The sequence below is a fragment of the Ascaphus truei genome, chromosome 2 (genome assembly GCF_040206685.1).
Source record: "Ascaphus truei isolate aAscTru1 chromosome 2, aAscTru1.hap1, whole genome shotgun sequence".
NCBI lineage: Eukaryota > Metazoa > Chordata > Amphibia > Anura > Ascaphidae > Ascaphus > Ascaphus truei.
This window is the reverse complement of record NC_134484.1, coordinates 161710212-161725817: the sequence shown is the minus strand read 5'-3', so window position 1 is coordinate 161725817 and position 15606 is coordinate 161710212. Positions and strand designations below refer to the sequence as shown.

At 40.6% G+C, this 15606-nt stretch overlaps 1 protein-coding gene across 5 annotated transcripts in view; it reads right to left on the bottom strand.

Moving 5' to 3' along the window:
• The window catches only part of ZNF407 (zinc finger protein 407), a 452537-nt gene that overhangs the window by 242169 nt on the left and 194762 nt on the right, over positions 1-15606 (bottom strand). For all 5 annotated transcript variants that reach the window (XM_075585490.1, XM_075585485.1, XM_075585487.1 and 2 more), the window contains one exon: positions 11338-11412. In XM_075585490.1, the coding sequence (XP_075441605.1) occupies positions 11338-11412 (75 nt within the window). The remainder of the gene's footprint in view (positions 1-11337; positions 11413-15606) is intronic.

Genomic DNA, 15606 nt, shown 5'->3' with positions numbered 1-15606 from the left:
CTCTCCGGCACCCCCCCCCACTACACACACTAATCCCCGCTCCCCCAATACGCACAACACCCCACACCCCAAATACACCCCCCACACCCCAAATACACATAACCCCCACTGACACTCCAAATACACCCCCCCCCCCTTACACGACTGACTATTTTTATTTCTGTGGATTAAACAGTATTACCCAATAATGTGGGGTTTTGTGTACGCTATTTGTAGTACAAGGCCACCTAGACCTGATATTGGAATTAAAACCAGGTTCCCCCACTGTCAAGACTACTATGGTGTGTAAAGAACTCCTGAATAACTTTCCAACACAGACTACTGTATAACTAGGTATTATATTGCTAAATACAGTTCGACTTTATAAGACTGTATAAACAACGTATAAAAGTGATAAGACACTTGTAGGCATGGATGAGAGCAATTTCCTGGCACTAAACACACTGTAAAAGTCAAGCAGCAAAACACCTGTGTCATGTCCCAATCATCTTGCATGAGTCAAGCAGTTATTGCCTGGTCTTTGCCTACATGTTCAGCACAAACATGCTGTCATGTCAAAAAAAGAATAGGCCTATCATTTCAATTATGAAACACAACTTCTGATCTATTTAGACTAAAAATGTCTAGACTTTTTTTTTTTTTTTTTTTTTTTTTTTTTAAAGCTGTCTCGACTGGTGCAGCTCAATTACTAATGAGGACGGTTTTGATGAGGAATTAAGTCTACCCAAAATCATTTATAAACAAAATAATGAATTTGCAGTCTATTCCAGATTTTGTAGGAGTTTTCCTATTACACTAAAGCTACACTGTTGCTAGAACTTCAGACATAGGAAAGATAATGCAAAGTGCAATAAGCATCCACTGAAATATATTTCCCTTCACTACAATGCACACGAAAGCCAAGTTCAAGACTTCATTTGTTTACACATTTTCCTGTACACCCAATTGAACTTTATTTTGTCTACAGCTCAGGAGAAGTTTGTATTCTGTATTTACACAGCCAGGAGAGAGGCAGGCCCGCAACTGGGGAGATCCAGGCCCGGCAGCAACAAGATGCCCGACTCCAGCGCCGGCCGGGCCCCCCCAGCAGCGTGGGAGGAAGGCAGGTCCAAGGTGTGTGTGTGTGAAGGTAGGGGGTAGCCAGGCTATCAAATAAAGGTTTAAACCTGTTTGGTTACCCCCAATCCGTGTGTTGGGTTTATAGAGTTTCAGCTCTCGAGCCCAGGGTTTGTACATGCATAACCTGTAATGTGCGGTAATAAAGTATTTTATGCGTTTTTACTTTTCCAGGAGTGCCGGCAAGCAGAGGTGGCTGTGGTATGAGTTTCAAGGGGGTTTTGCGGAGAAAGTGTTGTCAGATTGTGTCTATCTAGTCAGGGTCCAGAGTTGCTGGTTCCCCTAAAAATGTACCCAAGAATTAGGTCAGATTCCTGGATGCATGCAGACACATTGTCTCAGTAATATCTCCCCTTGAAAACGCTTTTGTTACTCACCACTACGGGTTCCCTGCTTCAGCACAGACCAGAAAGGTAAAAGGGGCATAGGTATGTGAGGTGTCTCTGAAACAATCAAGGGGTCCCCATGTTGATGGGGATACCCAGTAAATGCATAGGTCACCCAGAACCAGTATAGAGGTTCTAGGGGGTACTCCAATCATCTATACGGTTGTGAGGGGACTTTTAAAAGTCCAGCCCTACGTTTATAGCATAGAGTGTGGGGAATATGGCTAGTAAGAAATAACGTGCAGCTTCTTATTCTATTTCCCATAACCCACAGACGTAGGATATTTTTAAAGTGTATATTTTATTGAACAGTGTGTTTTAAAACATATGCTTTGTGCACAGTAAAATAAGGCACAGGGATGAAAAGTATCTCTGTAGCTGATTGAATCCCACGGTTAAGGGGGGTACCCCAGTTAGTGCCAAGGTGTCCCAGGGCATGTGTGGGTGCCCCAACCGAATATGAAGTACCTCAAAATGTATGCTGTAATAAAGTATGGTTCATAGGGTGTTATACTGCCTAAACATTTGCATAGGAGACATGATGTCTGCCTAGCCATCAGGCCTCAAAGTGAATAATCTTTCTCACTGTAGAATGATGGACTTTAAATTGTTTGAAACGGCCTTATAACCCTTCCCAGATTGATGGGCAGCAACAATTGCTTTTCTAAGATCATTGCTGATGTCTTTCCTTCTTGGAATTGTGTTAACACACACACCTGAATGCACCAGACCAGCAAACTGCTAAAACTTCGGCTTTTATAGAGGTGGTCACACTTGCTGATGATCAATAAATCAAGGGCATTTGATTAGCAGCACCTGTCTGCTACTTAGCATCTTAATTCCTATGGAAGCAGTAAGGGTGTACTTAGCTTTTCACACATAGCTTCTCCATTTTGGCTTTATTTTTGTTAAATATTTACCTAATTGTAAGAGCTGCTAAGGAACAGATGATTGTTATTATGTCCTGATATGTAAAACCATAGAATTCAAAGAGGGTGTACTTTCTTTTTCACACAACTGTATGTATTTTGGGGGGGTAGTGGTAGTGTATGTATGTATTTTGGGGGGGTAGTGGTAGTGTATGTATGTATTTTGGGGGGTAGTGGTAGTGTATGTATGTATTTTGGGGGGTAGTGTCAGTGTATGTATGTGTTTGAGGGGGGGTAGAGTATGTATGTATTTGGGGGGTAGTGATAGGGTATGTATTTGAGGGGGGTAGTGTATGTATGTATTTGAGGGGGTAGTGTATGTATGTATTTGAGGGGGGGTAGTGAATAAATTTATTTTGGGGGGTAGTGTATGTCAGGGAAGCGCAAACTTTTCATGCTGCGCCCCCCTGCCTGCACTCTCCCCATACCTTGACTTCGGCGTCAAATGATGCCGTCGGGCCACATGACGCTGCATTGCCATGGCGACATATCACAAAAGACAAGTTAAGGGACGTTGCAGAGGCCTCACAAGATCCCCCAGCATTGTTTTAAATGTAATCGCCGCGCCCCCCTAAAAAAATCTTGCTCCCTCCTGGTGCATGTACGTATTTGGGGGGGGGGGGGGTAGTGTAGTAGTGTATGTATGTACGTATTTGAGGGGGTGTAGTGTATATATATTTATTTATTTTGGGGGGGGACATATCCCAAATGTAGTGATTATTCACCAGAAAGTGAAGCCACACGGCCTTCTCACATATAAATAGCTTTTTTTGGTAAGTCTGCATCTACGTTATGTTTTTTTGGATGGAACAGTGTGTAAAGCAACAGTGTTAAAAGGAATATCTTCCAACAGGAGCTCACAGTACTGAGGGGTTGAAAACCCTCCTGCTCTCAGGGTTTGGACCCCTCCCATAGATAATGGAGTCTCTGTCGGATTCGATTCCTATGATAGACTTTTTTCCCCTCCATGTATTTACTTATTTATATGTGAGGAGCGCAGGAGAGTTATTGAGTATGGGGGGGGGGGGTGAGTATGGGTTATTGAGTGTGCGCAGGGATTGAGTGAGAGTGGGGAGGGTGAGAGAGGAGGGAAGGGAAGTAAATAAATACACAGGACTAAGCATATTTTGAGTTATTTTGCATTTTTTGCCCAAGGGTGGAAATGACAAACTGTTTTGCACAGAAAAAATAATTAAATAAATAAATGGACTTCTTATTGTTAGATGTATTTTATTCCCTCGCATATTTTTTCCTTTCCCTAATTCTGATTGAAGTAAGTTTGTCGTATGTTAATGTTTATACAGTATATACCTATTAGTGTGTGTACAGTATATGTGTGTGTTTGTGGGGGTTTGTGGGGGTTTAATATTCATGCATGAGTTGCTGCTCTAGGAACATTTTGGACAAAGACATTTTTTATAAAATGGCTCTTCTTCCTTGAGAGGTTGCAGACCCCTGGCATATTGAACTGCATGTGACATCAAGCATCCAATCAAATGAAGGTATTTTCCTACCATTCCGTGCCCTTTTTTACACATATCACATTAAGATGTTAAAATTCATGGAACCATTTTGTATGTTTCCAAAGCCAAAGTGCTCCTACACGTTTTCTACAGATATTTGCATTTCATATGCATGCTGGTAAGAGATCATACTTCAGCTTCTGTCTCCCTTGCATTATGAAAATAAACAGGAAACGTGGAAGTTATGATATTTTGCCAGATTTAAAACGTCCAACAACATTCGCTTTCAAATCAATATGAAGAAAATAGAACACAGTTAAAGACTTCCTGTTAATCTAAACAGCAGCAGTAGTTGCAGTCAGTACTGACTTCGGCCACCCATCTACACAGGCTGTTTATATACTTAAACTAACAACATAAGATTTACAGCAGACTGTGACTACCAGCATATATTTAGCTACTGCCATTTATTTACACTAAGTTATATTGCTTTAAAGTCACAGAATAAAAGATGACCTGTATTCTAGTTGGTCACAGAGAGTATAAAACAAACAGTTGGATACAACGGACAAAAGTTGTGCCTGTCTCAATGGGAAGCCACTTAGTTTTAGATTTTACTCACACAAGCTAAACATCACTTGGACTACTTATCTGTCATTCCTGCACCACACACACGGATCCAAATCTACAAAATGTGTGGCTCTCACTAAAAAGAAATCGAACACTTCTGGGTTTGAGGGATGTAGTGGAAAACAGAAGACAAAACAATATGGCTACTCTACCCATTCTCGTTATGCAGTAACTCAGGGGTGCTTAACGCCAGTCCTCAAGCCCCCCCCCCCCCCCCAACAGGACAGGATTTCAGGATATCCCAGCTTAAGCACAAGTGGCTCAATCAGAGGCGCAGTTGAAGACTGAGCCTCTGATTGAGGTACCTGTGCTAAATCAGGCACTGATTGAGCCACATGTGCTGAAGTAGGGATATCCTGAAAACCTGACCTGTTGGGGGGGGGGGGGGCTTGAGGACTGGCGTTAAGCACCCCTGCAGAAACTGTAGGAAGAACTTTCATGCCTTGTGCTTTCACAACATCCAGAGTGTAATGAATACAGTACTGTATATCATTACATTTTATAGCTTAACCTTTTTTTTTTTAAATGTAATTTTACCATTTTCTCTCTAAAGATACATATACAGCAATCGCTTTGCCTACATGTCTTCATGCAAATATGGCTTTTCAGGCTAATTCCATGTCTGGCATTTGCAAATGAGGGAAAACTCTGCTTTACAAAAATGGGAGGAAAAAAAAATGTACAAGAAACAGATTTAAGAGAACAAAACGGCATTGGAAGAACCCGCAAGATGTTCTCCCTCGAAAAAAAGATATAATATTACAATGTTACATTACTAGAGCCCTAAAAACTTACAGCTGCCATGTCTGTTAATGAGTTTACATAGCAGCGTTTACCACATTTTTAACCAAATCAAGAGTCCTTAGGTACAGTGCTGGTTGATCTACTAATATTTAGAAGGGGCCAAAACATAAGAGTTGTCAGTGGGAGAGATATTTTCCAATGTTAGGGGTTGAAACAAAGCGGGCTGTTACTATAACCAGACATAGCCTGTAATAGGCAGGAGGAAAGCCATTTACCGCAAAAATTGGCATCTCTAACATAAATTGCTGGTGGGTTAACAGGTGATTGATACATATATTACTCTTACTGTAAAGTCTATGATGGTGTATCAAGAGAAAGTGGTGCAATTCTACAGCAAACAAAACAAAACTGCACCAGTTGTATCAAAGAACAACAAAATCCCATTCAAAACAATAGTATTAACAGATTCTGCCATTTTGTTTTTGTTTTTTTTTGCTCTAAAATTGCTCAACTTTTGACTTGGCACATAAAAGGCTATGAATGCAAGGAACACCTATACAAGGCAAGCACACTTTGGCAAAAGAATATGATAACAAGATATGATACAAGATATGATACAAGAAGAAAACCATTGCACAAGACTTTATTCCATTTCCTATCCTTAGCGCCATAGGAGGTTATTCTACACAAAAGAATATGATAGCAGGCAATGTAAAGCCAGAGATATTCCACAGCATTTGAAAGCAGAAATTAAGTGCAGTGGTCTATGTCACCAACCTCTACTCCACAGACTGTGAAGCCACTACCCCATGTCAGGAAAGCACTGTGCTCCATTCATTAGAACAGGGTGTGCAAACTGGGTGGATTTGTCCGTTGCAGAGGCCCACGCTCTTCCCCAAGGCATTTAAATGAAATGTCGGGGGATCGCGTGAGGCCTCTGCAACTTCACTTACCTTGTCTGTAGCGACGCGGTGTCAAATGCCGCTACGGGGGTCACGTGACGTCACATGACCACTACGGCGTCATATAACGCCGGAGACATGTTAAGGAGGGGGGCACGAGCAGGCGGGGAGTGCAGCCAGGAGGGGAAAGTTTGCGCACCCCTGCATTAGAATATAGAATGAAGCATAATGTAATGTGGTTTCAAAGCATATAGAATAAGGGAAACGCAGGTAGATTTTTTTTCTTTCTTTCTTAAATAACTTTTTTTGTGAAGGATAAGACCAAATAATGTCATGTCAGCCTGTGTACCTGCTTTGTATTCTGCACGCTTTTAGGCATCGCTGGAAGAAATATGATTAACAGCACATCTCTTGGATGCTTCTGAACCTTATTAAACCATATTTATGCGAATGCTCCGGTTGCAATTACACTTTTTCTGTCCGGTTTGACATTTAACCTGATGGGAACCGAAAATACCTGACCAGTGGTAATGACAACAAAAAAAATGTATTGGATAACATCAATTGTTTTCTTAAAGTGCACAAGTTTCCATCATTGCAGGGGGGAGAGAAAAGTAAAAAAAAATAAAAAAAGTCTATGGCCGCTAAATGTATTCAGTTTCATCTACCTTTCTGGCATGTATCTCGCTACCGTCAGAATGTACTCATCACAATTGTTTGATACAAATCTTGTGAATGGCCATATGAGCGATGTACTTATCAGGGCATCCTGAAAAATAGAGCCATATTAAAAAGCAAAATGTAAAGCAGCTGAGGACAGATGCAATAGTCATACTTAGCTCAAATGTTCTGGAAATGTTAGTTTCTGTTTGCAAAGCTGTCAGTATCTTTGCCATAAGAAATAATGTGCTGCTCTAACTTCAAATATATGAACTTCTTTCAGTTTACGGGTTTTGATGATAGTTATACTGACAACTTTTTTTGGTCCATCAAACTCAGGAGTACAATTACATGAATTTGCTTTTAATAAATTAACATTTTTGCATGTATCAGTCAAAGCATTAGGACTAAATACTTGCAAAGTAAATGCATTATTAATCTAATTGCCACAGCCTATTTAGCTAACTTCGATCATAATTTGCTCTAACGTGCAACCTATCAGAGGACAGAGTCAAATCCAAAGCGTAGAAAGTAAGCAGATTACATTGTCCTGGAGAAATTTAAATGTAGCAAGCTTGCACAATTGTAGCCAATGCAATAATGTTTTAAACAGGTAAGGAAAGGTAACTTAATTTGCAGAGAAATTAAGGTACAGCTTGTTGATGGAATTCCTTGTTTTCTGCAGCCATTTAAATACATCAAGGAGGAAAAAAGCAGAGGAATGGTAATAGAAAGAAGAATGGTTCATCATGTATTATGCTAGTCCATTCTGCTTAAATCTTAGACATTGTTGCGAGGGACTATGGCTAGGAAATGACACTGCTGCTATAATGCTGGTACAGTAACTGCATGTTGCAGAACATCTCTAACTGTAGTCAGTGCCTTCTAATGCATAATGCTGATCATGTGAAACTGGTAACTGAAACATTGCTCTTACACTTGTGGTGCTCACTGGGTTTCCTATGAACTGGTTTATGCAAGACTAGATGGGGACACCCAAAATACTCTACCGATAGCAGGTGCTCAAAAAAAAAAACACTTGCTTATAGTTGTGCTTGAGAAGCTGAAACCCCAGGAGTACAAAAGGAGTACAAAAACCCAGGCCCTAAATAATAATAATAACGAGTACTTTATACCAGAGTGTTTAAACACCTTCTTACTGCCTTAGTTTAGAGTTTGCAGGTACCAGAGACAGTATCTGCTACAGCCTTAGCCCATCTGCAGTGTACCGATGGCTACCCCAGCAAGAAGAATTCATTTACTGAATACTGTAACAAACCAATTAAGAAATGAAGCACAAATCTTTTTTGAAAGGCCCATTGTAACTTCGGTGCAGTCAGAATCCGCTCTTTCCATCACGACACCTAATGTGTGTCTGTTACGCCCCATTTGTTTGCTGCCTTACTAATTATACAATTAAAATTCTACATTGTCTAGGTAGAATATAGAAGAGACTTCTTGGTTTATTATGGAAATATTTCTCAAAACCTTATGCCATATGCATTATACAAAAGATTTCACATTAGCCAGCTGTTAATTAATCTAATAATCATTAAATATTTACAATATTCGAGACAATGGTGCGCAATTCCAAAAGGGAAATATTAAGTTATTACCATTTAGAACAACAAATACTGTTTAATTGCTTCATTTAATGTATTACCATTTGAAACATGTTTTAGCACAATGGAACTTTGTGGAAAACATGCAGCAAAATTGTGTAGGTCTCTTCAGCACTAAGATGGTTATTTTCGAACCTTTAGAGTTCCCTAATAACATACCTAGTATGCCCTGGGCCTGGTCACACCAGAGGCCCTTATCACATACCTGTTTAGGGCGTGATCGGGCAGACTGCTCAGCCGGAGTAGCAACCCCAATCGAAAAGTGGAGCCACCTCCCCTTCTGTTTCAGGCATTCAGGGCCTAGTCGTCTAATGCGATTGCTCCAAGAGCAATCACTTGACAAAGAAGTGACAAATGGTCCGGTGCACAATCACATGGAATTCCATACAATAGTGCCCCGATCGGCATTCCCCGTTTATTGAACAATGGGCAGATTACCTAGATCTTCAAAATAGAACTAGTGGACAAAGAAAACGCAAGAGAATGTGTAGGCTGATGAAACAAGTTTACTATGTGAATAGGGTAATCGCCTGATTGGATTACCATAAACTATTCAGCCAGTCCTCATTATGCATCCTCTAAGATCTACAGTATTTTTCGATTAGAGTAGAAAATCCACAGTGAATGAGCCAGAATGATCTCCCTACACTTATGAAGTGGTGCATTTTGTCCCATTAACTCACTCTTCAGATATCTAATAAAGTTACCAAAGCGGTCCTAAAAGTTCATATCCAACAACACCTGTGTACAAGTGCATACTGTAACCTACTAAATGTAACAAATAATCTGTGTGCTTAAAATAAATGAGATAAACATATATGTATGTATATCTTTATTTATATAACTCCCTCCAGATACATACTGTAGCGCTTCACAGCAATTCCATGTAGCCAGGCCGGAAACTATCATAATTAAAGAATAATAAACACACAAGTACCACACAAGAATGTGTCACAAACTGTGTTCTCAAAATGATGCACTCATTATGCAAAATCTGAAAATATATAGATTTACTGTGAAATACAAAAGTGTAAAAATGTATCCTAGAAAAATTCAAAATGCACTAAATAGAGATATGTACATAACAGCACAAAGTCATAAGTGTGACCTACAAAAATATACAAAGGGAGTAGCAACATACTTATACGGTGTGTGTATACATATATATATAGCGAGCGTGATGTTACTGGACTTGTATCCGTGCCGGAGCGACAGACAATAATGTCCAAAGTATGAACTATATTTAACTGGAAATCGGAGTATGGCTGTTCTGAAGATAGGGGGAGCTTTGCAGATATAATCTTAAGCCTTTACCCTATGCGTTTCGCATATATATATATATATATATATATATATATATGCGTATATATATACACACATACATACACCTTTGTGTTCAGAGATAGATAGATATATTCCCCAGATGAAGTCCTACAAATAGGACGAAACGCATAGGGTAAAGGCTTAAGATTATATCTGCAAAGCTCCCCCTATCTTCAGAACTGCCATACTCCGATTTCCAGTTAAATATAGTTCATACTTTGGCCATTATTGCCTGCCGCTCCGGCACGGATACAAGTCCAGTGATGTCACGCTCGCTATCTCGCGAGACTGGAGGAGCAATTAAGGAGTACTGGAAATAAGCTGCAGACGGATCGGTCGCAAAATCTTGGCGTTCCACGTGGAGAGGAAAAGACCACCATATAGACCGACCAGCAGGAAGGAGAGGAACTTATGTGTCCTACATGCCTTAACTTTTGGCTACTTTGTAAGTAGCTGTCTACTTTTGCACAATATATCAATACAGAACGTACTTCACCATATTTTGTTTCTCTTTATTCATTTCAGAGTATTCATCTCAAAGACATCAGACACTGTTTCCATCCGTATTATGCTCTTTTTATTATATATAGCGTTTATTTGCGCCTGTGTTTCCCCCCTTATATATATATATATATATATATATATATATATATATATATATATACACACACACTACATAGAGGAATGAATGATCGCACAACAACAAAAAGTCAGCATAAAAAAAAAATCAAATCCATGAAGCAAGTGTGTCTACTGTTCTCAGTGTAGTTGATAAATAGCAAGTGGCCTAGAGATCCTAACCTGAACTGACCCGTTGTATGTATGAGTCAAAGTCATGAAGGAAAATAGAAATGAATGATTCCAGATACGAAAACAGTCAAATATAGTACATCTTCACATCCTGCATGCTATTTTGGGGTTCACAAAGGTAAGTCTCAATACAAAGGACAGCAAGGTGCAACCAAAATAAAATACAGAGGGTACTTGCGAATCTCTTGTAAAAGTTTCAAGATGGCGGAGAGGAGCACCCCTCAGGGGAACGTGCGTCCTTCAGCCATGAGTGCCTACAAGCTCTGTGACAGGCCAAGTAGATGTAAGGCTTAAAGGCTGCGGTTTGTGGTAGAAATATAAACTGCCCTCTCTGTGGAACGGACAGGTCTTGCTGCTTACATACTCCAGGGGTCACACGAGCAAACCCCTCAAACTCCGCCATCTTGAAACGTTTACTAGAGGTTCGCAAGTATCTTCTAAACTGAATTTTGCTTGCACGTTGCTGGCCTGTGCATCGAGACTTGCCTTTATGAACTCCAAATATCATACAGGATACAAGTTTAGGATGTAAAAATCTTTTACATTTGAACAATTCAATATCAAAATATGGCCAGAGTCCCCAAGGACCCTAGATTCCCCAGTTCGACACTGGTATCCGCATCAATTTTTTGGGAATCACTCCCATTCCTAGATTCCCAATACTATAGAACAATACAGGAACTTGTTAGGAGTACAATTCACATTGTTGCTTAATCCAAATTTGCGTTTTAAAAGTAATAGTAAACCCTTACCTTTCCTTTGGTGTACCAACTCCATGCTTCCCCAGTAAATGGGTGTTCAAATGCTTCTTCATAACAAAAGCCACCCTAGAGAATACAAAAAAAATATCTTAGCCAGAGGACAACAAGAGTCTTATGCGCTGAGGAAAGATTACGTACAAACACAACCAGTGGGAAAAAAGTCTCATGCGGGTAGTTTAGAAATAATTTCATACACAAAAATATACTTCCTTCCCGGGACTAATATGGCAACTGAAACAAGTTTTGTTAGTGAAACATTTATTTTTCCTCCTTTTAATTTTAACCTGTACTATGGTTCATCTGACACGTTGGGTTTTCCTCTGGGGAGGCCATTTTGCAGCTATGTATTTCTTCCTTGCTCGGGTGGATGGCCAATGCATTCTAACCACTGATCAAAAAGGCACCACTCTTCGGGTAATGTTCAAAATAAAACACAGTTGGCAAATGTCCAGATTAATGCTATAAACAAATTAGGGGAATGAACATGCTAGAACTGCATTAAATCTGTCATTTTCTTCAGTTTCCTTGCTTTTAGTACGCAGATTTCCGTAAAGTTCTTGCATTAGTCAAAATATACCCCGTATTTCAGAGGCAGATAACAGAGACATGAAAAAGAAAAAAAAGACAGCACACAACACTCATAGTGTAAAATATAAATTATATTGTGACAATATTCAAAAAGTGGTGATAGATGCACGTAACAAAAGTTATTAAAAATAAATAAATAAGGAGATGCCTGTTAAAGAGAAATACACAACCCCACGCATTCAATTAAAGTGATTTTGATGTCTTCCAGTGGTTTCCTATTTTGGAGATACCCAGACACAAAACAAGTTATGGTGGGTAAGAAAAAGTTACAAAAACCCTCCACCGAACAGCAAATAAAAATACGACTTGTGAGTAAATTTGCATGTCTCACAGAGGTCTGCAACCCTGCCTTTCCCCATTATCTCTTAGCATGCAAGACCTGTCTGACATGCAAATGTACCAACAAGTGGTATTTTGATTTGCTCTATTTTGGAGAAGCATTGTAAAATATTATTTAAGGGGTCACCACTGTGAATATTCTAAGATGTGACCATATAATTCGTGGCTAAAAGTATTAAGAAAGAAACACTGCCAGTTCAACATTGTTGTGTACGGATTACTGCAACATCTTGACGGGGTTATATTCATTTTTAAATGATAATTTCACTGTTGCTTTGTATAATAAGTAAACATTTCAGTTGGCAGAACATAATTACAATGGGATGTGAAAGGTAGGAAGGTAGATCATTCACAGGACACATCATGCATTTGGTGACGTGCATTACACAGAGGACAGAGGCGAAGTGCTTTCATTCATCCTTGTATGACTGGGACCTTCCAAGAAGCCGTTTCATTATGTCATATGATGATTGCTTTAATTTTTTTTTTAAGATATCTGGCAAATAAAAAAAAAAATCTGAAATGACTTTGGATGAGCAAATATGTTTCTGTTGTAACTTTCAGTGTGAAAGGACTTGCAAACATTTTTGTTAATTACGTATTACAGCTGTCCTTCATAAACTTAATTACTAATTGCTGAAAGGCAATGGGATGCCATTTGCATATGTACACGAAAAGCATGACATATGCAAAAATATGATTTTAATTAGCATGCAACGATATGAAGGGATACAAATCAAACTGGCATTTTATAGGATTTTTAACATTAAACACTGAATTGATCTGGACATGTCTGCTCTAATGGATGCTGCTGCATTTTGAAATCTTGAAACCATTACAACTGAAATCAAAGGTTTTCCTCCTTCTGATGCCAATGTTTTCTCTCAATTTCGGCCATGCCATAGAACTATTTTGGGCAATGTTTTTTGCGCAACAACTAATTTTGCTCTTTCATGTAAAGACGTTTTGCATTTAATGACATACTGCTATTCAACCTTTATTTTTTCCTTAGTATATTTATGCATTTGAACTATACAGCGCTATAAGCAGTTTGCTTACCATCATATAACCCCATTGGAGCAGTTTCAACTAAAACCATTTTAGGAGCAATACAAACACTTTATATAAAAATTAATTAATCAATATTAAAAAATATATATATATATATATATTTATATATATATATATATTACCCAGGATTGAAGCAGGGGGTCTCCAGTGCTGAACCCAATTAATTTCAGCTCCGGGGACGCCTGTTTCCAGAGATACTTCCCTCTATAGTAGGTGCCGGTAGCTGGTACGGCTGAGCTAGCTGTGCTTTAAACTTTAAAGCTTCTGCGTCAAGCGAGCCTATGGAAGCCAAATCTGATGATGTCCCAGCTTCCCTTTGGCCCGTAGGAGCTTTGAACAGTGGCCATTACATGATCCCTGGTAACTGAGCAGAATGGCTACCAGCACCTACTATGGAGCAAAATATTTCCGGAAGCAGAGGGTTCCCAAGAACTGAAATGAATGGGGTTCAGCTTCCTATTGGCCCTTGTGACCGGGGGCTTTAAACTGCAGAAAACTGCAAATAGATCCCTGCACCCCCTTCGAAGGTAAGTGTAGCCAGGTCCCCCAGGCTTACCCTTATCTCCGTATGCTGGGAAGAATAGGGAGGTTGCAGTGCGTGCAGGGAGTGCTTCGGTATATCAGAGGCTCCGCAGTGACCCGAGCGAGTAGGGCGCCGCCATGTTTGGGTGTTCGCGCATGCGCGGTGAGCCTGTGGAGGTGGTGAGGGAACAGAGGTCGCGCATGCGCAGTAAGGGGTTGTGAGAGCCCGCGAAACAGGAGCTACTCCTATAGGGTGGAGCGCACAGGACTACGAGTCCCAGGAGCCTTAGCGAGACCAGGTGACGCCAGGGAGCCTATAGGGCGGGTGGATTCGCGGAAGGAAGGGTTAGGAGGTTGCGCAGGGGAGCACGTTGGGAGAGCTGATCAGGAGGAGGAAGGAGAAGGAGCTCTGCATGTAGGGTGGCCAGTAGCCCTTACACTAGGCCACATACCCCTGGCCCAGTTAGGCCCTGCCCCTGGCCCAGTTAGGCCCTGAGTCACCGTGAGTGAAGCGGACATAGGGACAGGCCATAAGACAGGAACCAGTCCCCTTTAGTACCAGTAGGAGTTGTTACACCCAGAGACTGTCGCGTTACCATAGCGGAGGTTTGGGCTCAGATCTCGGCCAGCACAGCAGTCGCCAACCGGGTGGGATCGCCCCGGAAAGGTATCCCTGGAGTGTCTTCCTTGTCGGATCCTTTGTCAAAGTTCCTTTGCAGGCCCGAGCGCTCCACCTGAATAAGTGCACCAACTATAAGATCAGAACATAGTGGCTGCGCAGTCACAGGCACACATACCCTACGTTGGGGGGTGGGGGGAACTGTGGTGTGGGGAACTGGACATAGTGTGGTACACGGTGAAGGGGTTGCGTCCTGCGAGACGCAGTAGTATAGTGTCTCCTATACGGAGGGACACCTGTTTGATGATATGCAAGGTTATGGTTGTCATTAGTAAAGCCGTTGGTTATTTTATATGCTGTGTGTGTATTGTATTACATTATTGTCCTGTGAGGAACAACTTCCACTCTACTGGGAGCAATCACAGGTGGAGGCGCTGCACTTGGTAAAAGGTTATTTGTATTCATATGTGTTGCCCCAGGCTCTCCGTGGCAGAGGCTTAGGCCCTGCGAGCCAACAGGTTGAACAGCATTGGTAGCGCACTGTATTCAATAGGAAACAGGGCTACATAAGCATCTCCGGAATCAGGGGGTCCCCTGAGCCAAAATTAATGGGGTTCATCTCCGGACACCCCCTACTTCAATCCTGTATTTAAAAAAAAAAAAATGCATGGATTTTTCCTTTAAAAGTCAAGTTTTACATATAAAGCAAAGCATGCTCGAAGGCACTTGATCTGAATATACAAACAGCACTAGTGTGGATGCTGTCGCTGATCACATAAGCAAGAGCTCTTGAAAGGCTATTGAACAAATCACATTTGGTAATACAGTACATTTATATTTATTCAATAGAACAATGACCACCTCAAAAGAATGGTGTAAGCAGATGTGACCTGTGTCAATCCTCATAATGGCTTCATTTGATTTAATTACTCCAGCGAGAAGTATCTGAGCGCATTAGTGGCTGGCAAAAAAAAAAATGCACAAAAATAATGACAGACAAAATCCTTGCAAAACCTCTTTGTTTTTATGCCGAGATCAACTTTAACAAATATTCAGGCAACAGTTTGGCAAAAATTGGCAGCAACTGGTGAGCGTCACAATAGTCATATGGAATGAAGAGA